Consider the following 27,631-nt stretch of genomic DNA (forward strand, 5'->3'; position numbering starts at 1 on the left):
GTTATGTATGTTAATTAAATATTAAACAATGTAGAAATGATAGTTTTATATTAGTTAACCATCATTAAAAAATATTCTTTAAATATACCTCATTTGTGCATGACATTTTTGTTTAGATAAAATTTTTTATGTTAGATATTATTATGAAACTTGACATTTTTGTGTTATCTAATTCAACTTCTTCTTTCTCATTAGTCATCGTACTCGCAACTTTCTCCCTCACAAGTTTGCTCTCTCGAGATATCTCTTCGTCGTCATTATCACTCACGTACTTCTCCATCTTCTTCCTCGCACTTGTGGTCTCTAATTAGCAACGACCTTTACCATCGTGACATTGTTCCCACCACACCATCTTTGCAAGCTTCTCGCCATCACACCTCTACTGCAAATTTTTCGTCGTCATTACGCTTGGGGTGTGATATTAATTATATTTTTCTTTCCCCTGTGATGTTTCTATTAGTAGTACTTTCCATACATTATTTGTTGATCATTGTTGAAAAAGTTTGTAAATAAAATGTACTGTATTAAAATATACCTAAAATGTATTATATATTGATTAATTTTAGAATAGGAAAATATAAAGCAAAAGTCACATATTTGAGTGTTATCTTTGCATGTTGACTTTAAGTTATTTCTATTGGAACTTGTTGACTTGAATGGAGATGCACGAAATGATACAAGCAAACTTTGTTATGGGTTTATGAAGAATTATATTTTTATTTTTTATCGACAATAAATTAATTGAATAAAAATAAGTATTTAAGGGGTACTTCAATCCTTTTACACTAAAAAAGGTTACCTCACATAATCCCTAAAAAAAATTCCAAAAAAGGAATCACATAACATAGGCTTGATAAGTGTCCATAACAATGTGGACATGCTAATTGCTTTGTATATATAAAAAAAAAAAAACCTTGCACTAGTTTGGTAGAGTCTTTGAAACAGATTAAGACGATTGAAACTAACCACCCATGACATGTACAAAACCCAACAAAGAATAATAGAGAAATGAATTAAAGAAATGAAGAATTACATAAAATGAACATGATATGAGAAAGTTAGTGATATTCCTTGATGTTCAAATAGAATATTAACTATAAGAAATTATATTTATGATGTCGGACATGGTTTTCCAACAAGCACATGAACATGCACACGACACTTTAAAAAGTGATTTCAAGAAGTTATTTTATAGGGATGTAACAATTTAACACATTTGTTAATGGTATTAAGACATGGTGTAGACTCACCAATCACAATCAAACTAATGAAACACAATATCTACCTATAGGTTGTCTTAGAATGATTTAAGAAGAAGATTCAATTGATTAGATTATATAATTCATCAAGAACACATCACCCTTAAAATGGTATGAAACCATTTTGTGAAAAACTTAAAAAACACAACAAATTAAACATAAAATTGATAAACTAAGAAATGTAAATGACGAAATTAAAAAGAAAAAACATTAAAAAGAAGAAGAACTCATAGATCAAATGTCATGAACAATAATGAGTATAAAAATCACTTTGTGACTACATTGATTTTCGATTCATACAATGAAAGAAACTAAAGAAGAGAATATTAATAACTTGTGAAAATTAACAAAAAAATTAACCAAATTAAAGAAACCAAATATAAAATATGGATAATGGTAAACGTCTCTTGAATGTAAACTCAAGATATGCAATGAATCATCACTTGAATTTAAGTTTGATAAAGATATAAAGCTCACAATAACTATTTTACAATTTAATGAAATATACAATATAAGAGTTACAAAGTTATTGTTGCATAATAAGATAATTATCTTATATTGAACATCAAATAAATTATAATTTTCTTGTCATAGAAAAAAAAAACAAAAATCCTATTTTATATTATAGGAAAACGAAAAATATTAAATTATATTTTAGGAGAATAAAAATAAAAAATAACTAATTTTAATGGGAACTATTTGGATAAATTAAATACAATAATGAAAATAATTGCATTTATTCATGGATAAATCTAACAAAAAATACCATTTCAAATCTTTGACTTTATTTTTATATTTATCCCATTTGCACATATTTTCAAGAACACGTTATTCACAAACGCCGCCGTGAAACCGGCAACGAACATTCCATTTGTTACAAACAAAATTTCGAGTATTCAAAGATAAAATCAAAATCAGTGTTGAAAACAAAAAAATAATATAAACTATATTATAATTTTTTATCTTCTTACTTTATTTTTTCTAATATTTTATTCTTCATATTTTTAAAATATGTATAATTATTTCCATTTAATTAATTAAATTATTCTTTTGTTTTATTTTAATTAATATTATTTATATTACCTTAAATGTCTTCGTTTAATTAAACGCGAGAAACTTAGATCTATGTAAATATTATGTTATTTTTCAATTATATTTAAACTTTCACCTTTATCCAATAAAACATTTAATTGAATAACATAAATAATATATACATATATATAAGTAAATTATTTCTATTAGATATTCTTAAATTACATTTACCTTCTTTTTTTAATATTATAATTACCTCCTTTTTTTATAAAAGTGCACTGTTTAATGTAAAAAATGTACTGTTTTCTATATGTAATTTTTTAAAAATTATAATATTAATTTACTTAAGAAAATATCAATATAATTTATTATCGTAAAAAAATACGAATTAAAATTAAAAATTATACTAAAAGTGTAGATAGATATTCTAAAATTAAGAACTATGATCACAGAAGAAAAATAAGAAAAAATTGTTGTAATAGATCTTGTAGAAACCAGATTTTGAATTTAAAAAGAAATTTTATTTACATGAATTTTTTACAATTGTTTTATTTTTTTTTTCTTTTGATTTTGGTACTAATTAATGATAAGAGAAAATGTGAAAACGACAGCGTTGCAAGGTCTTCTTCTTCAAAGCACAGCTCTGTGATTTCTCCCAAGAAGACCCTTCATTATCACTTTCTTCTTGTACTCCTCCGAATCCAAATCCACGTCGTTGGACGGCGTCGTTTTGGGGTTTCCGTCGTCGTTTACGCCACCGGTTTTCCGAAAATGCGGAGCGCAGTAGAGCCACACCGAAGTGCAGAGAATAGCGCACAAACGGCCACAAAATATCATAATCACCAGTGTCACCGCCACCACCAACATGCCAACCACGCCGTTGTTTCGACCCTTCTTAAATGTCGTTTTCGCCGCCGTAGACGGCGGCCGCCGCGCCTGCAGTTTCGCCTGAGCTGGAGAACCTCTGCCCTGTTGACGCGTGTCCTCTGCGTTGTGCTTCATACCGTGTCTTGTCTGGAACATAGTTTAAGATTATAAGGAGTTAAGAACATCGAATTTATCGAAATTGGTAAAAATTATTGGAAAATAATAATTATTACTCCAATTCTCAGTTTATTTTAATGGAGGGAAATTAAATTTTTTAATATTGATAATGTATAATCATCAATAATTTTCTATATACTTATATTTGATATTATTAACAATTTCAAGTAATAATAATCATTTATTATCATAAAAAAATATTATTAAAAAATATAAAAAAAACCAAAATTCATATGTTAATAAAAATTATTTATTAGACTATATTTATTTATAAAAAATTATAAAAACATAAAAAAAAACTTATTATATCAATAAAATAATTCTTTATAAATAAATTTTAAATTAGTTAATTTATCATCACACATTCTTCACTCTTAATAATATTATTATTATTATTATTTAAATTTTACTATTCAAGTTTTTTTACGTATATTTCTCATTTTTTATGCATTTTACGAATCAAAAAATGTGTAATGTAAACAAAAATGAAAGAAATCCCATTTTATTATCAAGTTGTACAAAATTAGATTTTCTTGACACTTGTTAACACATATAATAAATTGAAAAATATGTAAAACAAAGGAAAATATAATGTAACAAAAACCCAATGATTAAAAGAAATACCTGTGTGGGGGTATAAAAGGGCGTGGCGGGGAGCACCGAAGCCGGCTGAGCCGGCGGCGGAGGAGTGGTGGTTGCCGGAGGTTGAGCCTTATGAGGAAGCGTTGACTTTGACTTTGTCTTGGAATCATGAGCATGATGATGAGAAGCAATCGAAGATTCAAACGGCACCGTTTTGTGAGATGATTTCTTGTTGAATCGAATCCTTAGCCACGAAAACCAACTTGTGAAAGCACTCTTCTTCTTCCTCTTCTTCTTCTTCTTCATCTTCATGTCTAAGATATGAACATCTTTGGTGGGTGATGAATCCAAGGCATGGGAAGAAGACCCAAAGCAACATAGAAAAAGAGAGGTTTTGGGTTTTGAAGGGTGTTGATGGGTGGATGAAACTTTGGATTTGGCCATGGAAGAGAGAGTGAGAAGCTTGGGTTTAATATGAGTGGAGGAAGAACATGGTTAGAATGAAGAAGGAGGGTTTTTGAGAATAGAAATATGGTTAGTGATGGTGTTGTAATTGAAAGCATGGTAATTAAAATAATGGTGGAAATGGTGTTGTTGAATGTGTGCATTTTTTTGTTTGATATATAATGTTAGGGTTTTGGATGGAAGACTTGGACTTTTAACGAGTCAAAATCTTCTTCACACGTTTACACCTTCCTCACGTTTCATCATAAGGTGTTTTTTACTTTACGTGCATGCACACACATGTGTAGTCATCACCCACACATGGGAGCCACACTCATGGTGAAAAACCATTAGAATGAAGTTAGTTAGAGTTGGTTGGACCTTGGAAAAGAATGGTGTAGGTAAATGTTGGTAATCATCAATGGAAACTAGTCAACTTGTTTTCTTTAAGAATGGAATGTAGGGTTCATCAAATGTGGTGGTTATGTACTTGTGTAACTTTTCAATTAGTTTCTAACTTCTTCTTTACTATTTGCAAAACTTATTTGATCTCATTATTTGAAAAACTTAATTGATTGATATTTTTCTATAGTACAATTTTTAACCATTATACTAATTAACATAATCAAAATATGTGTTTTTATAGGACTTAAAATAATTTAACATTTTCGATTTTTCGAACTTTCATATCTGTCTTGAGCTTTCGGCTACTTGATCCACGGTATTAGACTTGGGTTGGTTCTTTGATTACGGGATATGGGTTTTCACTTGTTGGGTTGGTCAAGTTCAATTCTCAACTCCTAGTTTTAGGATTGCTCTCGGGTAGGCGTGTGTATCTATTTGTAAGGGGTTCCGATGAAAAAGTCAGAATTAATTTGTTCAATTATCATATGAAATCACTTTAGTACAGGCTGAGCAAATCACCTAGTTATATAGTGCTCGTTGTTGGACTTTGATTTGATTTGACTTTTACTTTTCACACACTCCAATTATTTAACATATTTTAAGTGTTTTGAGTTTATTTGTTGGGTTTTGATACAATATTTCATCATTTTAATATCTATTTATTTTATTTTATCTTCTAGCACGTTGACGACCTCTCGACCTTTCGGCCACTCGATCTAGTTAGTACAATATGATATCTACGATTATATTTTATTTTATTTTAAATTTAATATAATATATAATTACAATTACTGTTTTTAATTAGTTTTTTTCATTTTCAACACTAAACTAACTCGCTAAAAACGAAAACAAAAATTACGTAAGTGTCATCGAACAAATAATTTTTCTTTACGAAATTAAAACTGAATATAGTTAATTTTACTCACTCTTTTATTATTCGTAAGTTCCTTTCATTAGGAAGAAAAAACAAGATCTCATTTATTATATATGTAATATCTAAATTTTTCATTTGTAATTTGATGCCACATTTATACATACAATTCTCGTTTTTAACTCCAAAACTAAGCAAAAAAATGAAGTGGGTCAGTGAGAATAACAAAAATAGAGATTAGATTATAAATTTCATGCACATCACAACATAGTTTTAAAATTTTTATTAAATGTTTCTCTATTATATTAATTGCAACATTTATTTTGTGTGTATGATAATGAAAGGTGAGTGAATTAGAAGAAGAATTTGGCTTGGTTAGTTATGAATAACACAATAAATTATTATAAAAACTTCTTAGTTTCAAACTTGTGGAGCAATCAAAGGTGAATAGCCTCCTTTAATTATAACGTAAAATAGAAGGTGAAAGAGACAGAAACAAAAATATATAAGAGAATATTATAAAGAAAATGACATAAGTTTTCAGAAAATCTTATTTTCAATATAGAATACGTATTATATATAATTTTTTTTCCTTGTCTTCATGCAAATTTCTATTTTGTCAAACCTTTAAAATCAGAACATTGTTTCCACCCAAAAGCTTGTTCTAAGTTGACATTTGATAACATCACTCACTACCTATGATCTTGATGGATTGTTCATCATAAATCCACATAAATTGTTCAGGTGGGAAATTGTTTTTTCTTTCTAATATGTGTTGGGTAAAATTTTTGGACTTATTGAAATTGTAGAAAATGAAATTTTGATAGTTAACACTGCAAAAAAAAATCATTAAATAACAATCAAATTTAGAGATAAAAAATAATTAGTCAGTAACCCTAAACCCTAAAAAATTAGTTGTATTTAAAGTGATTTTTATTATTAATAAAAATTTATAAAATAGTTTCTAAATTGATACCTAAATTAGCTACCTATGTTTTAGTTACTAATATTTTAGATTCTAAATTGATCTCTAAATGAGTAATAGAAACTACTTTAGATACCAACAATCTTTTTAGTTTATAAAATGATCTCTAATTTAATCAAATAGTAACTAATTATTTTGGTCTCTAAAATTAGTTTTTATTTAATTATTTTCTTATAGTGTAATTAATTAGATACCAATTTAGAAACTATTTATCCATAATAAAAAATAATTTAGATATTAATATTTTTTTTCTCTAAAATAGTATCTAATTTATTCAATATAACAATTAATTATTTTTTGTTTTTTAAATTAATTTATATTTAATAATTTTTATTGATGAATTTAGAGGTTTAATGTATGTTGACCAGTTAACTATTTTTTTTTCATATTTACCATTTAGTTTTCTTCTATTTTATTGGATCTTTAAATTTCTAGTGATGATGATATGTCATGAAAAATAATTGTGGAAAGATAAAATAAAGTCAAAACAATGTTAATTTTGTAAAAGTTGATGATGAAACAAAACCGATTTGGTTTTTTGTTTTTGTTTTGGCATGTCATCATCGTTTTATTATATATTTGACCGATTAGCAGAATGTGTGAAAATTAAAATGTTTGATGGTAAAATGTGTATACAAATTTAAATGGGAATTTATAAAATAATAATAATAATAATTAGATAATAAAATGTAAAATTTAATTCATTTGAATTGATATTTATTGAGTATTATTTGAATTGAGATGTGTTAAGTTGTTTATATAAGTTGTGAACTTAATATAGATTCCATCAATTTGATGTAGTTAGTGGCCATATAATATTATTTAAAGTATACATCAAAAGAGAAATCAATGTATAGTATTATATACTTGAAACCATTGTGAATGACTTGAATAACAAATTTAGAATGAGACAAAATAATTTCATTTTGTATAAATATGGTCACATATTTTAGTTTTTCTCACATGCACTATTAAATGTATAATGCTTTTAAAAATTCATTTATAAATCTATCATTCGTAACTGTTACATACGGATTTAAAATCTATATGTAATTACATACGAACATATCCGTATATAATTTTCTGATGTAATTAGATACGAAACTTATATCAGAAAGTTACATACGAAAATATCCTACATTGAAACAAGATTTAAAATCAAAAAGTTTAAGATCCTACATTGAAACAAGACTCTTAATATTTGAATAACTTCCTTGTATTACTTTGACTTTCTACATATCCATAAAAAATTTGTTATTAATTTTTTAAAAAGTATAACATGTTGGAGATAAATATGCTCATTTATCATATGGTTGCAACGCCAACTAATATGAAGTATATCTTACAAATATTTACACTATATATCATTAATTTTTCCTATAATGTTCAACAACATGTCAATATTTAACACTTCTCAAGTTAGCAATATGGTATAGTCAAATGTACATCTAGAATATAAGATAACTTGTTAATGAAAAATAATTAATTTTAGACACAAAAAATAATTAGTTACTATATTAACTAAATTACATGTTCTTTTATAGAATAAATAAATTATTGATATCTAAAGTCATTTATATTATTAATAAATATTTTTAAAATTGGTATCTAATTAGTTATTATTTATTTTAAATTCTAAAGTTAGAGATTAAAATATTGGTAGGTAATATATTAAATGAAGAATACTTGAAATTTTTTAGATTTTGTTTAAGAAATTTGAATTGTTTCATTCTATATCATACATTGATTACATAAAATTGTGAAGGTAGAACATGCTTTTTATATAATATTCTTTAGATTTCTAATTTATAATCATAGTTGAACAATTGGCAATACATTTTTCACGTTTTTTTTTTCTAAGATAGTGAAAGTTTAAAATAGAATTTAAAAGTACTCATATAAGAAATTGATGAGTAGCAATTAACTAACATAAATGTATAAAAGAAAAGACATGATATTAACATTCGTTTTTTGTGTGCATGATATGGAAAAAAGTGAAAATATTTTTTGATGCATTAGTTTAACATATTAAATTAAATTATTATTAGTTCGTTCCACTTAAAAGATTGTTCTTATTAGAGTTGACAATAACACGACGTGACATCAATTTCATGCATTGAGCAACGTAAATTATTTTACATAAAATATATGTTATGCATTATTATTGCTAATATTCACATTTTAAACTAAGTGGGGACTCAAAATACTATAATATTAGATGATAAAATATGTTAGGTTTAGTAGATATTTTCAGTTTGTCTTAGTTCATCAATAAATTTTTATGTAACTTACCTTATGCAAAGCAAAAAATTGGTTGGTATTGTGATTATTCATTAAAAAAAATATTTTGTTTACTATAAAAAATTATTTATATTATAGTAACTAGCAAAATAATCCAATAACACTTACATATGATTTGAGAAATCACTTACATATATTCCCAAAAACATCTAATATATTTCAAAAGTTTATTTAAAAAAAAAATATTTCAAAAAATTTGTTCTATACGATTTCCAAAATAAATAATCCGGAAGTCACTATTGAAATAAAAATAAAATGGTCATTTTAAAAAATATTATGACGGTGAAGATAATAATTATGAGGGTGCATCAAGCAAAAGATTAAGAATAAAAAGTGTCTGAATGCAAGCCCAAGGGCCGAAGCTGAACTGACGAACGCAGTATTAAAAAAATTTGACGGTGAAGAAAATAATTATGAGGGTGCATCAAGCAAAAACCTAAGAATAAAAAGTGTCTGAAATGAAAGCCCAAGGGCTGAAGCCCAACTGACGAACGCAGTATTAAAAAAAAGTGATGATGAAGATAATAATTATGAGGGTGCATCAAGCAAAAGCCTAAGAATAAAAAGTGGCTGAAATGCAAGCCCAAGGGCCGAAGGCCGACTGACGAACGCAGTATTAATTTTTTTTGACGGTGTAGATAATAATTATGAGGGTGCATCAAGCAAAAGATTAAGAATAAAAAGTTGCAGAAACGCAAGCCCAAGGGCCGAAGCCCAACTGACGAACGCAGTATTGTTTCTCTGCCTCTATGATCTCGCTGTGTTGTTGGCTTCAGTTTCAAGTTCCAGTTGCGGCGTATCTCTGAGCTCTACGGTTCCAAGGTACCATTTTCGTTTCTTCTAATCACAACTCACACTGTTATTTGTGGCAGTGTTAATATGATTATGAACACTGTTAATATGATTATGAACACTGTTAATATGATTATGAACACTGTTAATATTGTATCGCATACACGATTCAGCGGCGAAAGCTAATAATTTAGTGACAGATGATTCAAAATTCGTAGTTTTCATGGTGGAAATAATGTATACTATGCATATGATCTTGAGTTTTGTATTTTTTTTCTTATGTTGAAATACTTTGCATTCTCGTAAGAGTGGCTAGAAAAGGGTTTGATTTTGTTTTGGTAAATTTCAAATGGATGAGTAAATAGTGAGATGTGCATAGGTTAGGTTAGGGTCTTCTTCAGATAAATTTCTCCGTAAAGTATTGTAGGAAATGAAAAATAAGGTAAAATTAATTGAACTCTCTTTGTTAGCTTAAGTCAGTTTATTTATGCATCTCAGTTTTTAGAGAAGTTAAGGTTAAGGGCATAACTTGATTTATATTATGGGACTAGCTAGCTCAATTCGTTTTTAGTTTCTTATTTTCTTGTACTGCTTTTGTGGAAGTTTAGTCAAGGAGTTTCTATGAGTAAGGGTCTGTTTTGATAAACTTCTTCATAAATACTTATAAAAGAAAATAAAAAGATGAAGTGAAATAAAATTCTCTCTAATTTTATGTTATTTTATTCATAAGTTTGAAAAAAAGATTTTGGGGGAATTAATAGGAGAAAACTTTTACAAATTTTACATAAACTAGTTTTAACTTTTGGTCAAACTCATTTTATTTATTTTTCTTCTTATTTTCTTTTCATATAGATTCCTTTGGAGAAAAACTTTATTCAATCAGACTCTAAGAAAAGACTTGTTGGAAGGCCTGGTTGTAACTACAGCAAGTTGCTTATTTTCTGTTTCAAAGGTTTTGATTGACAATGATCGCTTCTCTCTCTTGAATTATTATCCAATTTGTAGTGATGAATGAATAATTTTCTCAATCTCTTCTTAGTCATTATTGTCCTCGTAACTATGTTATTTGTATAGCTTATTCAATTTGCTTCTGGCGTTACAAGTTCATTACTTGTGTTGAATAATTTTTTTTTCTTTGGCAGATTAAAACCATGTTCTGAAACTCCATGTTGCATTAAAACCACATTTTGTTCTGAATAGTTCTATCTCTTTCATCCAGTCACAACAGATGGCTTTTTTGTTCCAGAAATTTCAAGAGGTATATTATTATCTTCGTAACACAATAATTTTGATTGTATGCGATTGATTTTCTTTTTTTGTAAGGAAAATTCTTTCTCTTACTATTTACTTAGATTATTGAAGAATATGTGTAAATTATTGTTTATTTATGAAACAAAACAAGAAATGGAAAAAAGACACAAAGAAATAAATTGTCTCAATTGCCCCCATGAAGAACTACATTGTCTAGAACGAGTGACTAGAACTCATTTAGAGCATTATATTCTTTGCTTTGTGGTCAGTAGAGAATAATCCGTTGAACTAGAATACACCCAAGCTCATGACGAATTTTTCCATACCCCTAGAAAGCATGAAGTAGAACTGTAGAAGGAAAGTTCAATTCTTTATATTATTCATCTTCTATAGTTTTCCTCCTTATTTGTGTCGTTTCATATTTTTTTACTAAATTGCTATAACTTTTATGTCAAATTTCTATGGATTTTGATAAAATCAATGATCAAAAGGAGGAACTCCATAATTGAAGGAAGTGTGATATCATAATTCTCAGGGATCAGTCTTTTATGAATTCTTCAGAGATTTGGGCTATGCAAAGCTCTAGCTAGCCGTTACCTGTCGTGAATCATCAATCATATGAAACTTATGACAATAATGAATTACCAATCTCGTTCTGAATTTGTTTTCAGGCTGTGAAAACCCTGGTAAAGCGCCCTGCTTTTGCTAGGGATCCCAGACAACTACAATTTGAAGCCGACATTAACCGGTTGTTCCTTTATTTATGGTCAGTGCACAATTCCTTGATATTAGATTGTTGATGTTATGACAGATAAGTTGTTGTCATGCTTTTGTGAGTTCATATTATTTTAATGGGAGTGATTTCAATTTCGTTGTGTATGTGATACTTTTCCTTAACATCTAGACATATTTTGCTCATGCAAAGACTTAAATATCCAGCTATAATCGTCTAGGAAAGAATGCTGATGAATCACATGCCGAAGAGATTATTGAAATTTCTAGTAAAGCCTCGTTTGCTGATCAACAAATGCAAGTACAAGAAAATGTTCATTCACAAATTAAAACATTTTGCACATTCATGGATGAAATTCTTCTTCCAAATGAAAAGATGGTAAATGAACATCAACCAGAAAGCACAGTACCTCACCGAAGTGGCCTTAGTTTTGCTGTGGGAAGGAGTGATTCAGCCCAAAATAATCTTGGTGAGTTTGACCCGCTCCTCATTTCCTTTCTGTTTCCTCATGCAATCTTGGTGAGCGTTAGGAATAGAAATTAACAGCCAGGTTCAACGTGTCTGTTTAAAACAGATATATTTAACACTTCTGCACTAAAATGTCATCCAATTTCCATATGTTTTACTGATCAGAATATCCTCATCCTTGATGTGATATGTTTTTAATCTCCATACATAACATGACAGCCTACCGTTTACTCTCTTTTTTGTGGGTCACAATTTCTTATAGGTTCTAAGAATACAAAGCAATGGATGTGAACTGTGAAGCTGACATTTTTTTCTACCTAAAATTAAATGTATGTAAATGTAAATATCATGGGTCTGTATTGCCCATTTTTTTTGTTTCATGAATTTGACATGTCAAGTAATCTAAAGTTTCAACACTAACCTCTTAATTGTTGCTAACCGTTTTATGCTGTTTGTCTTCCTTCAGACAAACAAGGGTACGTAAAATATCCCATTTTAGTAACAATTTACCTTTAGTTATTCATTTATAATTTCGTATATTACTGGGATATTTTCTCCTTTTTGCTTGTTCACTGTAGCCACTTGCTTTTGGAGCAGCTGCGCCCAAGACAATACCACTAAGCCAAGCTGAAGTTTCTCAAAATTTAAAAAATCAACTTGGCTACACAGTTAATGTCAAACCTTCCCAAATACCTCACAAGGATGCTGGCCGTGGTCTTTTCTTAGATGGCACAGCACATGTTGGTTCTGTGGTGGCATTTTATCCAGGCATAGTCTACTCTCCAGCTTATTACCGATACATTCCGGGGTACCCGAAGATTAATGCTCTGAACCCTTATTTGATTACAAGATATGATGGGAATGTCATTAATGCTCAACCTTGGGGTTGTGGAGGTGAGAACCGAGAACCGTGGAATGGTTGGAAAACAGGAGAAATCAAGCCTGATGTGAAAGGAGCTGAGCCTGAGAGAGGTTCAGAAAGGTTTTGGAAACTGCTTAGTAAGCCTTTGGAAGGCTACAAAGGAGATAACAATGAAGTGATTGAGCGTAGAAACCCATTAGCCTTAGCTCATTTTGCCAATCACCCTCCAAAAGGGGTGCAACCAAATGTCATGATTTGCCCTTATGACTTTCCATTGACTGAAAGGAACATGAGAGTCTACGTTCCAAATTTGTTGTTTGGAAATGCAGAGGTAAACATGAGGAGATTTGGCAGCTTTTGGTTCAAGTCTGGTGGAGGGTCAAAAATTAGTGGATCACATGTTCCAATACTGAAAACTCTTGTTCTGGTTGCTACTAGGCCTCTTCAAGATGAGGAACTCCTCCTTAACTACAGGCTGAGCAACACCAAGCGGAGACCTGAATGGTATACTCCGGTGGATGAAGAAGAGGACAGGAGAAGATGGAGTTAGTTAATCAATCCAGAATTCCCTTGTTTCTGTCTCATACAAAGTTGTTCTTGTAATCCTTATTTAGATGTTATTTGTGTTGACACAGCAAGGATGGTGAAATTTTTGGGAGATTGGTTTTGTTGCTATGTTTTTAGAAGACAAAATTGAATTCAAGGTGATGTCAAAATTCCAGATTCAGTTAAACTGAATCACTGACACATTACACCTAAAAGTCTAGCATGTTGCTATTATGGCTTCTGATTATGATGAACCTTGACATAGTTTTTTTGAATATCTTTCTCTCTTACACTTGAACACCTTTTTGTTTGTATTGAGGGGTGGTTGTTTATTTCAAGAACCATCATACATGTGTAGTTCCTTCGTCATTTATGACTAATTTTAGCAAAACTGTTTAGAGTTACTTGAATTTTAGCTTGAAAACTATGAAGTTAGTTTATTAAATTATAAGTGTTTCATAAAATTATTTGCTGAATACGTAATAAATATACAATGACGAAAAATAAAAATGTTAGTAGAATGTCTTATACAAACTTTAATTTTATTTTAATGATAAACATATACTTTTATAGTATTGTACAATTAAAAAATATTTTTACTATTTTTTTTTCTTTTCCTAATTATTATTTTCATGTTTTTCCCTAAAATAAAGAAAATTGAAGGTATGGAATGGATTTGATAAAGCATTGGGATAAAGGGCATCCTAGTCCTAATGTAGGACCAGTGGTTACCAGAATGGGTTCTCATTCTTGGTCCAATTTGATTACGATATAAACCTAAATTACTTTATTATACATTTTTTATATGTTTTAAACATGTTATAATTTTGTTTACTTATCTATAATAATGTATAATGAGATTATTCCATTTAGTGTATATAAATTGTTTTTTCTATTTTATTTTAATAATATTTTAAAATCATAATGTAAATTTTATAATGAAGGACAAAAATAAACAAATTAAAACAATAAAAAAGGAAAGCAGAAAATAAGCTATTAGATAGCGAAAAAAAATTACTCGCAATATATATATATATAATCATAATATATTTGTTTATTTCATTATTATATAATAAATAAATCACATAAAATAAAGATAATTAATACATGGATACTTATCTTTCTACTAGTACTAAAAATAAATTCACTTAAAACTAAATTTATTTTAACATTATTATATTGAAATAGGGATAATTAGTTGACCTAACCGACTTGCAAGTAGGTTGACTTGTAAATTTGTAGTTATACAAGATAGTACTATATGTTAAGTCACATGTCTTATGCATATGAAACAAATTCAAATAAAATAATCCATAATTATTATCAAATGAAATTATTTTTTAAAATATTTATATATTTTTGATTGATCAAGATATGTCGGATATACATAGATTTAAGATGTTACTTTCACAATATATCTCGACCCCATTAAAAAAAAACATACTTAATTACCAAAATTAACACGCTTAATTAACCAACATATTAGATTAATATAAAAATTTAACAATATTATCCATACTAATTACTCAATACTTCAAAGGCTCAACTTGACTCTATAAATAGGTTGATTATATTCAAATTAAGGTATACATTTAATAATATTTATTAACTAAAATCACCGAATACCGACTAATGACTTAAGTATCAAAAAATCTTTTACGTCTATTCCATTATATATAGACTATCAAAACTTATCCAAAACAAAAACTGAAAGTTAAACAAAAATTTGTGTGACGACACCTTTTCTACCTATTGAATAACTATAAAAATAAAAAGTAATGGATATAAAGGGATTATTGATGAGTTCCTAGCTAAAGATACTATATATGTTGGGCTTTAATGGGTTTACATGCATAGATGGAAGAAGAGAAAAGATGAGGAAATTCTAGATTTTTGTTGGTGCATTTGTTTATAATAGTTAGTTATTTGTGGCACTTGTGAAGGGTGATTGAAGTTGAAGTGTGACGCATGTCCCAACCCACTCTATAAAACCTTTTCCTCCCAACCGACACCTCTTCACAACTCTTTTCAGTTTCAAAACTATACATATCACTATCCTTTCTCTCTCTATATGTCTTCAAACTCTTTCTCTTTCTCTTTCTCTTCTTCTCTCTTTCTCTCCAAATTCACTTCCTCCACCATGCACCCTCTTACCAACCCCTTTCAAGATTCCCTTCTCTTCATCATCACCTCCTTCTTCTTCACCTCTTTCTTTCTCCTCCTAACCCTCCTCCAATGGTGCCACCACCACAACCACAAAAAGCTTCCCCCTGGCTCCATGGGTTGGCCCTACCTTGGTGAAACCCTCAAACTCTACACTCAAAACCCAAATTCCTTCTTTTCTAACCGCCAAAATAGGTATATATACATGTATAAAATGTTTGTGTTGACCATGTCAATGTTTTTCCTAAATATATGTATCACTTTATTACTATATGATGTTTGTTTGAGTTGGGTGGTGCATGTCATCTCATACATGTGTATACTATTGAAACACATGAAATAAAGGTTCATGGGCTTGGCTAAACAAGTTGAGGGATTGGTATGTGAAAAGGGACTTGTGTATGAAAGTGCATTTGAATGTGTGTTTACTACACCTTTTTATATTAGACTAACAACTAAAAAAAAGTTGCTTAATCTACTATTCCATGTCAATATTCCACGTCAATATGGTCTAAAGTGAAAAATGGTATTTCAGTATGATTTAAACTGAAAAATATATCTAAAGTGAAAAATGGTGAAAAACAACTAAAAAAGGTAGCTTTTAGAAATATTTTTTTTATTTTTGTTTTACTTCATTGACATATTAATATGGTCTAAAGTGAAAAATGGTGAAAAACAGTATGGTCTAAAGTGAAAAATACTAAAAAATGTTGTTTATATTTTTTTCATAAAATATTTTTTATTCTTGAGATATTAATATGGTCTAAAGTGAAAATGATGAAAAATAGTGTGGTCTAAAATGAAAAATGGTAAAAATAACTAAAAAATATTGTTTATATCTTTCTTAAGACAACACTTCTTTACTTTTTTTTTTTATTTGGTTGACATATGAGTATGACCTAAAGTGAAAAAGGTTGAAAAATGATGTAGTGTGTGTTTGGAATTTGGTGTTTATGGTGAGTGATGATTGTGTGGTGAAGGTATGGAGATATATTCAAGACAAACATATTGGGATGTCCATGTGTGATGATATCAAGCCCTGAGGCAGCAAGGACAGTGCTTGTGACTCAAGCACATCTATTTAAGCCAACATACCCTCCAAGCAAAGAGAGGTTGATAGGACCAGAGGCTGTGTTCTTTCAGCAAGGTGCCTATCACTCCATGCTCAAGAGGCTGGTTCAGGCCTCCTTCATGCCCTCCACCATCAAACACTCTGTCTCTCAGGTTGAGCAAATTGTCATCAAAATGGTCCCCTCTTGGACTAACAAAACCATCAACACCTTGCAAGAGATGAAAAAGGTATTCAACAAACCTATCAATCTTCTTAACTTCTTACTTTCAATATAACTATAGCTTTATTCCCTTTAAAATTGGTCACATTTTCAATTAATTCTAATATACAAGTTTCTTTTATGGTATCATAAGAATTCCATCTGGTATGCATGCTCTCGATTAGAAAAGGTTTTTAGGGTGGCAAGATGGTGACAGGTGTTTTTGAGTCAGTTGAAAACGGTAGGGTTTTTTCAATTGGGGTATGCTAGTAATGACCGCTGGACGGGTTTTTAATACGAGTTAGTCTTGAAAGTGTACGGGCTGTATGAGTTTTTAGTGGTAGATTTGCTTGTCTCTCTCTATTTGTTGGTTTGGGAGACCAGAGAAATTGTCTCATATTTTTTAGGTATGTATAAGGGCTGAACCACCCCTTAATGGTTACTGTTATTCAATCCTTTTTGCTGATAAAAAAAAGAAAGAAAGTAATGACAGTTGGAGGTATTTTGTGAAATATGTTATGGTCAGATAGAGAAGTGTTTGTTTGTATATTTTGTGTAAGAGTTGAATCACCCCTTAATTGAGTTACATTCATTTATTTATTTTGACTGATAAAAAAATAAAAATAATAATTCCTAGAGCACATAAATTATTGTTATTTATGGATGCAAACACATAGTTAAAAATATCTTGGTTAACTACTTTTATGTTTTTTTCTTCAATATAAGTGGTTCAGCAATACTTTTTATGTTTTTTTTTTCAAAATAAGTGGTCCTGCATGGTTTTAATTATATTCTCAAAAAATAGTTTCTGAAAAAAATAGTTTGTGAAGAAGAAGGTAAATGATTTATTTTTGTTGTTTTGTGTTGAATTAGTATGCTTTTGAAGTAGCAGCAATCTCAGCCTTTGGTGAAATAAAGGAACTGGAAATGGAAGAAATCAGAGAGTTGTATCGTTGCTTGGAGAAAGGCTACAACTCTTATCCTTTACATCTTCCTGGAACTTCCTATTGGAAAGCAATGAAGGTTCATTATAAATCATTTATTATTATTATTATTATTATTTTTTCTGATAATTTTTTTAATTATTATTATTATTATTATTTTTTTCTGATAAATTTATTATTATTATTACTATTATTATTGAGAATAATTGTTAGATAGTACGTATAATTTTGATACGAATTGATTACGAGAGATACTTTCCGTACGAATCATTATGATACAACGTGGGAGTATTTTACGTAGTTAAGGAATAAGTCAAAGGAATCAAAAGTAAAGTTAGAAGTGGAAAAAAACAAAACCGTGTTATATGTAGATATGTTGAAAACTATGTAACATACTATAACTGAAAACATAAATATTTTAATATGCATTAACTAATACAGTTATAAACTATTATCTTTCAATACACATTTATCAAAATAATATTATCACTATTACAAAATTATTAAAAAATAATTAATTTTTATGTTGATTAAATTAAATAATATTTTAGAAATTAAAAAAATTATTGATATCTAAATTAATTTTTATTATTGATAAATAATTTCTAAAGTGGTATCTAATTAGTTACTTAAATTTTAGTTACCAATTATTTAGATTCTAAATTAGATACTAATTTAAAAATTATTTAATAGAAACTAATTTAGATACTAATAATTTTTTAGTCTTTAAAGTAATATTTAATTTTATTAATATAACAACTAATTATTTTTTTTCTCTAAAATTTATTTTTATTTAATAATTTTTTTTTGTAATGTATACTCTTTTATATTGAATGTTACATTGATCAAAACATAGTTGAAAACTGAATTTTTTGTCAAAGTAATATTTTACTATCTATATATTAAATGTTACATTGAAAAAAAAATATAATTATAAACTGATGTTTTTAATATGTAGTTGTCAAATAACAATTTATTTATTTTTCTCTTTCATATTTAAAAATATTTCAAAAGTATTCTACTCTGAAATTGAAGGATTTATTGATGATGTTAAGAAGAGGAAATGTGTTTGTGTGTGAAGGCAAGGAAGCATTTGAATAAAAGCATAAGGAAGATAATAGAGAGAAGAAAAGTGGAGAGTCCAAAGCAAGGAGGAGGATTATTGGAGGTTCTATTGCAAGCAAGATCAACATCTTCGTCTTTTTCATCATCACCATCAAATGATGGTGGTGAAAAGAAGAAGGTGTTGATCGAACTGAGTGATTCTCAGGTAGCTGATAATCTGATAGGTGTGATATTTGCTGCACATGACACCACAGCAAGTGCTCTAACATGGGTCCTCAAGTACCTTCATGACAACTCCAATCTATTGGAAGCTGTGACGGTCACACTACTATTCTATTCTTTTTCTTTTCTCTTTTTTTATACCCTTTTAGAATGTCTTTATGATAATTGCCAAAATTAGGTTAAATAAGTTTTTTTTATACATTGTAAAATAATAGCTATTAAAATATTCATGTCTTTAGAATAAATATTTTGTGCTTTCATTCTTCATAGGATGTTAATTACACAGTCAAAATGATCGGATTTTAAAGTAACAGAATGATTTTCAAGTTACCCTTATGTTAATTAACAATATGAATCACTTTTTTATTTATTTAGATATCAAGTTTAATTAAAAAAACAATCTTAGGATAATTATTTTCATCTTGGTACACAAAAAACACTGCCTTTTGCAGTAAATAACGAGAATAAAATATGTGTGTCAAGTTGGAAAATAGAGTTTTGGAAAATTTAATTGAAGATTATTTGATAAAATAAGATTATAAAAATCAAGAAATTTATTTAATAATTACTTATGATGGAAGGATTATTTGCATTGTTATTGGATACACTTTTTACTGATAACTATGGCTGATTTTGATTATTTTTTCTGTAAATTTTAACTTTGCAGAAAGAACAAGAAGGAATAAAAAGCAAACTAGCTATGGAAAATCGAGGACTTTCATGGGATGATACTAGGCAAATGCCATTCACAAGTCGGGTATATATATTATTACTTTTTTTTTTATTAATTCCTTTCTTTTCTATAAAAAAATAATTGGTTTGGTCAACATCAAATTGTTTTTCAATTGAAAAATAATTGATTTTGTCCACTAAAATTCACTTGGAAGACATTAATTGACATTGACAAAGTTGACGTTACTGTTTTTTTAATAAATTTTTATTAGTAATTTTGATGTTACTATAAGTAGGAAAAAATAGACATGACCCCTTTCCATTTTTTTACTTCACTAGTTTTGAAAGATCTTTTGCAATAATTTATATATTTTCTATAAACAAAAGGAAAAGAACATATATTATATTAGAAAATGAAAGATAATTTGAAATAAATATGCATGGTTAATTTAGAAATGAAAAAAAAATAGTTATGAGATTAAAGTGAATGAAAATTCAGGTGATCCAAGAAACACTGAGAAGTGCAAGCATTTTGTCATTCACATTCAGAGAAGCAGTGAGAGATGTTGAATTGGAAGGTTACAGGATTCCAAAAGGTTGGAAGGTTCTTCCACTCTTCAGAAGCATTCATCATTCTGCTCACTTCTTCCCTCACCCAGAGAAGTTCGACCCTTCAAGATTCGAGGTAACAAACAATTTTCTTAATCATTTTCTTTAAAAATTATATATATATATATATATAAAAGTTTGATTCAGATAAACTAGATATAAAGATGTTTCATTACTATTTCAGATCGACTAGATATACAAATGTTTCATAAAATATTAATATTTCACGTTGATTAGATATAAAAATATTTAACAAGATATTAATATTTCACATCGACTATATATAAAGATCTTTTATAAGATATTGATTTAAGTCATTTTATAAGATTAAATTAAACATCCATTTTGTTTATACATTGGTCGGGGTTGATTCTTTGTGTTTTTGAGAGATACTAGCATTTGTGATGATTTTGAATGATAGGTGTTTAAGTTGTTTTCAGAATAACTCATGCGGTACGCTAGATGACTTGGCTGGTGTTGTTTTTAGTAAATAGTTTGTGACAATTTTATTAGGTTTTGTTTCGCTTTGGAGAGAGACGTGCTTGTCTATTTTATTCTGTATTGTTTCATCCTTTAAAAATGATATCAGAGTTATTTAAAATATATTATAACAAGAATTTGTCGATTTATTAAATCGTTATCGAACCATCCATAAATATGTAATCATATGCATGAGTTGATAAATTCAACATGAAAAAATACGTTAGAATGTTAGAAATCCCACATATTAAATGTAAAATCATGAAAATATATAAAAACAAGTAGAAATCACTTCTTATAAATCGATTTTAGAACGTTAGTAACTGTGTACTTTTGTATATTTTTTGGTGAATGCATCCAAGAAGTAGAACAAAATATCTATGTCTAAGAAACCATACGTGTGCAGAAAATGAATAAAATAATAAGAGGAAGTGATGAAAGCAATGATTTGAGGAGCAGGGGTTATCTTTTATGTGAGGAACATAAGGTTATGAATGGTGTGAAGTCACTTTCATTCCCTATTTGAATCTTTCTCCTCTTCTAAGCTCAATCATTCTGTGTTTTCACAATCTCCTCAGTATCAGAGGCACGTGATATCCCTTTGTACCATAGCACGACAATTAATTCCATTGTTTCTTATCCTTTTTGCCAAACACCAGACAATTGCTGCATGCATGCATGCAGTCATTAATGGTACTAGGACAGAGAGTTGATGTATGTACATGTATGTATGCATGCATGCACATGCATATGTCATGAGATTGAGTTTGGTGTTTATGTGATGATGCAGGTGCCACCGAGACCAAACACATACATGCCTTTTGGAAATGGTGTCCACTCTTGTCCAGGGAGTGAGCTGGCCAAGCTTGAACTTCTTGTGCTTCTCCATCATCTCACACTTTCTTACAGGTTTCTCCTAAATATAAATATCATGCATGCACATTCATCATTATATCATCACCATTTAACTTTTAACTTTTCTTATTAATGAATGAATAAATGGAATATAGTATTTTAGAGATGTTTCAACCTCTAACCACTAATATTATAGATTATGTTTGTGTATCCTAAAAAGATTAATCATTAAAAATGATATGTAACATTTAAATTATTATTTTTTATCAATAAAAAATAATTAAATTAAAAATAGACACTTCAAGAATGTTCTAACTCTTATATAAGTATCACATTACGTATCTTACAAACCACTAATACTACAAAACTACACCTAGACTTCATTAGGCTCTTTTCATTACAGATTAGACCGTAAGTCTGCAAAAATTATAGCGTAAAAAATTCTTGCAAATCTTATACATGCAATCTTAATCCCTAAACCCTAAATTATTATATATTGAGATTATACTTCTTACTTCCACACAATAGTTGTATTTAGGATTATACAAACAATCTCAATCCCTAAACCCTAAATTATTATATATTAAGATTATACTTTTTACTTTGACACAGTAGTAGTGTTTATGATTTAGGGTTTAGAATTTAGTAGTTGTGTTTACAAAAAGTTGTGTTTATAATTTTTTTTATCAGTTATAGAGTTGTGGCTGATACCCTTACATAAGTTTATTATATCCTTACATAACATCAATCTTAGTATCATGTAAAATTTCATGCATTTTCTTCCATAAACACTTAAGATGTGTACACTATATATTACTAGTGGTTAACCCTTCCATAACAAACACTAAACTTGATTTTAAACATACATGGTGATTTCTCCTTTTGAAATCTCGAAAACCATGTGCATTAGAAGCAAGTATAAGTATATGTATCTTGAATGAAGTTTGTGCAAAATAAGTTTGTCAGCTACGATAGGGATCTTTCAATTGATCATTACAAGGAAGATTGATTTATGAGGGTGGTCCTAGTTTTGTAGGGCTTCAGCATGTTCCTTAAGATGTGGAAGTGGTCCTCTTTCAAGCATTAAAAAAAGGGGTTTCTTTTTAGGATTTGAATATTTCAATTTTTTTTTTTATCAGCAAATAGCAATGAAATTAAATAAGACCACTTCAGGGGTGGTCCAACCCTTATACAACAAAACAGATTTTCTCAAAGAGCCTTTCCATCTACATATCAACCAAAAGACCTCCTACTCTCTTTCCCATCTCAATCAATAATAAAAGAAACCCAAGAAACAACCTTTTACATAAAAACTAAACAGAATACATACATACCAAGGGTTCAAGACACCAATCAGAGAATGAGAAATTAGCTGACGGTATCTTTGATGAGATCCATGACCAAACCTTAATCTGTGTTAGAGAGAAAATTTCAGTGTGATCAACCACTCCACCTTTAAATAAACAATTATTCCTGTGCCTCCATATCTCACTAACCAACGCAATCCACAGGTTTCCCATAATAAGATTAACTGAAATAGGTGCATCCAGAATCTTAAAATGTTCAAAATGAGACCCAGGATCCATACAATCCACTGATCTTATTCCTAACCAGTTATAACAGAGATTCTAAATTAGCCAAGCAACTCTGCATTCGCAAAACAAATGATTCCAAATTGAATATTTCAAATATTATAGCTAGTGAACAAGTGAATAGGGATCTCATCATTAGCCATGTATTTCATACGTATACGTGTCACACATGCATGGTATTGTTGCCAAACGTATTCATAACACCCTTGCACATGTAACTCACAAACTCATCTTTCTAAATGGAGAATATTAAAGAAACTTCTTTCTAACTATAACTTACTTTAAAGTTATTATAAACTATACTCTTTTTTTTTATTGTAAGTTATATTTTCTTCTTTTATGTATGTATTAATTTTACATGATCGTCACATCTCTAACTTTTATGTACATATAATATTATTAAAAAAATTCTAATTAAATAAAATATTTTAAGAATATCTCAAACTTTATACAAAATAAAACCTACTTTTCAAACTTATAATTAAAAAATCCCAATCCATTTTAATATAAAATTGTTAAGATATCTATCAAACAACATCTTCCTTCAAACAAAAATAATAATAACAAAAAATTAGTGTTTTTAGAGAGATGAGAAAAAGTATTAATTTATTCGAAATAGTTGTAATATATGCAATAGTTAAATGGAAAGAGGGTATGTTATATATCCAACATATAGCATTATATATATATATAATTAATGATGATGATTTATCATAATATATAAAGTCCCTTAATTAGAATATGTGATATTAATTTACAATTTCTTTTATGCATGTTTGGCTGTGATTATTTTCAGTAAAAAAAATGATGAAATAGAAACTAATTTCTAGAAATCAAAATAATTAGTTGCAATAGTAACTAAATTAGAGACCATTTTAGAAATTAAAAAGAAATTTGGTTTCTAAATTAGTTTCTATTATTTTTTATTATTGTTAAATAGTTTTTAAATTGGTATCTAATTAGCAATTAAGGTTTTAGATACCAATTATTTAGTTTCTAAATTTAGTCTCTAAAACCTTGGTTGCTAATTAGATACCAATTTAGAAACTATTTAACAATAATAGAAAATAATAGAAACAAATTTAGAAACCAAATTTTTTTTAGTTTCTAAAATGGTCTCTAATTTAGTTACTATTGCAACTAATTATTTTGGTTTCTATTTCATGATTTTCTTGTAATGTTTAGGAGAAATAATTTTATTTTTCAAAATAAATTCTAAACAAATCAAAATAAGTGATTATTAAATCTTTCAAACAAGTTGAACTAGGAACATAAAAATGAAATTAATTTAGTCTTGCAAAATTAGTAGAGAAAAATATCATTTTTATGTTATTTTCTATACTGAAAAAAAAAACTAGATTTTCAAATTTTTTTAAAGAAGGAAAAGAACTACTATAATATGAAAGGAATAACAAAGATTTATTCAAAATGAAAAACCCCTTCTCTTTTTTTATAACCACTTAATCAATGAATGTGACTTCACATTGATCTTTATTTATCTGGACCAATCAGGATAACTTGTCCTTTAGTTTCTCAAGCAAGCTTGGTCCATAATTACTCATATATATATATATACATATATATATATATATATATATATATGTATATATCAAAAACTTCACAGTCATAGGAAACACTCAATCATAGAAGTAAAGTACCTTCTTTTTCAGAAAGATCCTAAAAGAATATAAAAACTGAGTTAGAAATATTATTAATTATGTGCATGAATGGCAATGAAATTAGGGTTGATGAAATGACAAGAAGAGATAATGGTGGGAGGTGTGAGAAAGGAAGACAAAGTCCATAATGTTGATGCAGTCAAATTTGAATAGAACAAGTTTTAGTTGATACCACACATTCCTCTGCACAATTACACACCACATCATATATAATATTTCACCAACACCAACCTTGTCTTCATCACCCACATTAATTCATTTGAATGTGACCCTCACCCATTTTTCTCTTTCATTCCAAACAATCTTTGTCTAAATGCTAACTATTAAGAGAATGTTGTATAGAGTGTGCCATATATATGCTGCACATTAATTTGTGACAAGATATGGATTTTTCAATTTGATTGAAGGTATTTTTTTTTTCTTTACTGACAAATAATGAATAAACTAAATGAAACATTCATGGATGCTCTAACCTCTGTATAAAAATTATTACAGATATTTGTCTCACTCAAATAAAAAAAAACATCTTCAACTAACATATAATATATAAAAAAAAAATTAACAATTATATATATGATGAAAATAGAGAACTGTGAAAGCTTTTACAATGTATATGGCTCTTCTTATACAGAAGGAGATCTTACACTGTTAATACGTTAACTCAATATTAAAGCATTTCATAGTATATTAGTGAGGACATATCTCATATTTCAAGCTAGTTTTATGAGATTGAGTTTTAGACTTAAAATCAATTTTTTAATATGGTAGTCATTTAAAGTTTATTCTAACGAGTGTTTGTTAGATCTATTGTGTCATCGGATCATCCATAAATATATAATCTCATTCACGAGGTTGAGTCAGGCTTGTTGCAACTACCACTGTGATATAATATATTTGTTGCAACTACCCTATTAGTGAAATGTATATGATTTTCATGAATAATATATTGTGAATGGTCTTGGACAAAATGCAGCTGTTAACATGTTTGAAAAATAGTATTAACTATATATATGAGTATAGATTGAAATTAAAGATGAAATTTTGAAAGAGATTTTGTGTTGATTTGTTGTTATTTTGATTTAGGTGGGAAGTGGTGGGAAATGAGGATGGAATACAATATGGTCCTTTTCCTGTGCCCAAACATGGATTACCAGTGAAGATAACCCCAAGAACCAAGATATTTACGTGAACTTCCAAACTTAATTAAGACTCATCAATTCACAACATGTTAAGAAAGTGGGACCAAACCAATTTGTCCCCAGTCAAAAAAAATAATGAATATTTTTTTTTTATTCATCTTTCATTTTGTTGTAGAGATATATATAAAGATTCTCACTTGAATCTACCCATAATACACTCTGCATGATCAATTTGTTTGTGCAGGAAAAAAAAAATATGTACAAGTTAATCAAAATATTCAAAATTGAAAATATATGTGAATGCTGATTATTTATAATTCAATTCATGTTTACATTAAGATAAATTTGCAGATTATATACATACATGTCAGATTTAGATTTTTAAGTACTGAAGTTTTTCGCAAATTAAGATTTTTTTTAAAAAAAATAGGTAAGTAGTACATGTTGATAACTTTAAGGTGATACAATTTTCAATTAAAAAAAAAACTCTAGGTAAAAGTTGTATCCTACTAATATCACTTTACCTATTTCGTTAAAAATAAGTCATTTTAACAAATTCTTAATACCAATTTCGTTAAATAAAAGTCGTATCACACTCTAACGACTCTTTAAAATTAACTTTAAGTGAAGTTATACATAACACATACTACTTCTATCTTTTATCTAAAATCGTAAATTATATTACTTTTGTGAAAAATCGTTTCACATTATCTAAATTATCTAAAGTATTGTTTCACATTATCTAAAGTATTTTTCTATATGGAGTTGAGAAAAATCGTTTCACATTATCTAAATTATCTAAAGTATTGTTTCACATTATCTAAACAATTTTTTCTATATGGAGTTGAGAATAGTGAAGAATATTGAATCACATCAATTAATGTTGTCTATGGATAAGGTAGTGTGGTGTTAAGATATGAAAAGGTTGTAGAAATTTTTGAAAGAATGTTTTAACAATTGAAGATACCCTAAAAGATGGAAAATGAAGAGATGTGGTATGAGATGATTGGTGATGATATGAGCATATACGTGGGCAGTGTTTGAGCAACAAGAAAAAGGATTCTTTGCAAGTGGAAATAATGGGAGACAAAAATAAGCCTAACATGTTAAAATCTGAGTTGTGATTTTGCATGGGGGAGATAAAAAGAGAAAAGAGAAAGAAAAAAAAGAAAAGGTTGAAGTGAGTTGAACAAGAAATCAACACTCCACAAACACATTGTATGGACACAAATGGTCTTCCAATTGCATTGTGAGATAAGATACATAATAATGGTGTGTCTCATGTTACCATTCATGATAAGTTATGAAAGATCCTTGATTTTCAAACAACCTCTATCCTTGCATTTTCTATTATTTTGTGGATCT

The 27,631-nt window shown here is 28.4% G+C and overlaps 3 protein-coding genes across 5 annotated transcripts; 2 read left to right on the forward strand and 1 right to left on the reverse strand.

Moving 5' to 3' along the window:
- Positions 1–2,790: 2,790 nt before the first annotated feature.
- LOC137806022 (uncharacterized protein At5g23160-like) lies at positions 2,791–4,513 on the reverse strand. Its single transcript, XM_068605898.1, has 2 exons — positions 3,960–4,513; positions 2,791–3,305 (listed from the first exon to the last, which is right to left on the reverse strand). The coding sequence occupies exons 1-2, from the start codon at positions 4,359–4,361 to the stop codon at positions 2,922–2,924; spliced, it is 786 nt and encodes a 261-aa protein (XP_068461999.1). The 5' UTR covers positions 4,362–4,513; the 3' UTR covers positions 2,791–2,921.
- Positions 4,514–9,617: 5,104 nt separating this feature from the next.
- On the forward strand, positions 9,618–13,850 carry LOC137806017 (uncharacterized). Of its 3 annotated transcripts, XM_068605892.1 has the most exons (6): positions 9,701–9,745; positions 10,568–10,667; positions 10,858–10,973; positions 11,638–11,732; positions 11,906–12,168; positions 12,765–13,850. In XM_068605892.1, exons 3-6 carry the CDS (start codon positions 10,944–10,946, stop codon positions 13,577–13,579), a joined length of 1,203 nt encoding a protein of 400 aa, XP_068461993.1. In that variant the 5' UTR covers positions 9,701–9,745; positions 10,568–10,667; positions 10,858–10,943; the 3' UTR covers positions 13,580–13,850. The 3 variants fall into 3 exon arrangements, with proteins under 3 accessions (XP_068461992.1, XP_068461994.1, XP_068461993.1); XM_068605891.1 differs by lacking the exon at positions 10,568–10,667 and having other exon boundaries at positions 9,618–9,745; XM_068605893.1 differs by lacking the exon at positions 10,568–10,667 and having other exon boundaries at positions 9,658–9,745; positions 11,920–12,168.
- Positions 13,851–15,424: 1,574 nt separating this feature from the next.
- On the forward strand, positions 15,425–26,588 carry LOC137806021 (abscisic acid 8'-hydroxylase 2). The gene is made up of 8 exons (XM_068605897.1): positions 15,425–15,933; positions 16,719–17,037; positions 17,883–18,032; positions 19,035–19,337; positions 19,908–19,997; positions 20,412–20,597; positions 21,792–21,910; positions 26,211–26,588. The coding sequence occupies exons 1-8, from the start codon at positions 15,647–15,649 to the stop codon at positions 26,314–26,316; spliced, it is 1,560 nt and encodes a 519-aa protein (XP_068461998.1). The 5' UTR covers positions 15,425–15,646; the 3' UTR covers positions 26,317–26,588.
- Positions 26,589–27,631: the final 1,043 nt, after the last annotated feature.

Source organism: Phaseolus vulgaris, chromosome 3, assembly GCF_000499845.2.
Source record: "Phaseolus vulgaris cultivar G19833 chromosome 3, P. vulgaris v2.0, whole genome shotgun sequence".
In the NCBI taxonomy this organism is placed as follows: domain Eukaryota; kingdom Viridiplantae; phylum Streptophyta; class Magnoliopsida; order Fabales; family Fabaceae; genus Phaseolus; species Phaseolus vulgaris.

What these genes read in the sequence shown, in the direction of transcription:
- LOC137806022 (XM_068605898.1), bottom strand. Translation starts at nt 4,361, where the DNA reads ATGGCCAAATCCAAAGTTTCATCCACCCATCAACACCCTTCAAAACCC. An exon ending in CCTTTTATACCCCCACACAG is followed by an intron (nt 3,306 to 3,959) that starts GTATTTCTTTTA and finishes ACTATGTTCCAG; the next exon opens with ACAAGACACGGTATGAAGCA.
- LOC137806017 (XM_068605891.1), top strand. Translation starts at nt 10,944, where the DNA reads ATGGCTTTTTTGTTCCAGAAATTTCAAGAG. An exon ending in TGTTCCAGAAATTTCAAGAG is followed by an intron (nt 10,974 to 11,637) that starts GTATATTATTAT and finishes ATTTGTTTTCAG; the next exon opens with GCTGTGAAAACCCTGGTAAA. An exon ending in CGGTTGTTCCTTTATTTATG is followed by an intron (nt 11,733 to 11,905) that starts GTCAGTGCACAA and finishes TTAAATATCCAG; the next exon opens with CTATAATCGTCTAGGAAAGA.
- LOC137806021 (XM_068605897.1), top strand. Translation starts at nt 15,647, where the DNA reads ATGTCTTCAAACTCTTTCTCTTTCTCTTTCTCTTCTTCTCTCTTTCTC. An exon ending in CCTATTGGAAAGCAATGAAG is followed by an intron (nt 18,033 to 19,034) that starts GTTCATTATAAA and finishes TTGTGTGTGAAG; the next exon opens with GCAAGGAAGCATTTGAATAA. An exon ending in TCGACCCTTCAAGATTCGAG is followed by an intron (nt 20,598 to 21,791) that starts GTAACAAACAAT and finishes GTGATGATGCAG; the next exon opens with GTGCCACCGAGACCAAACAC.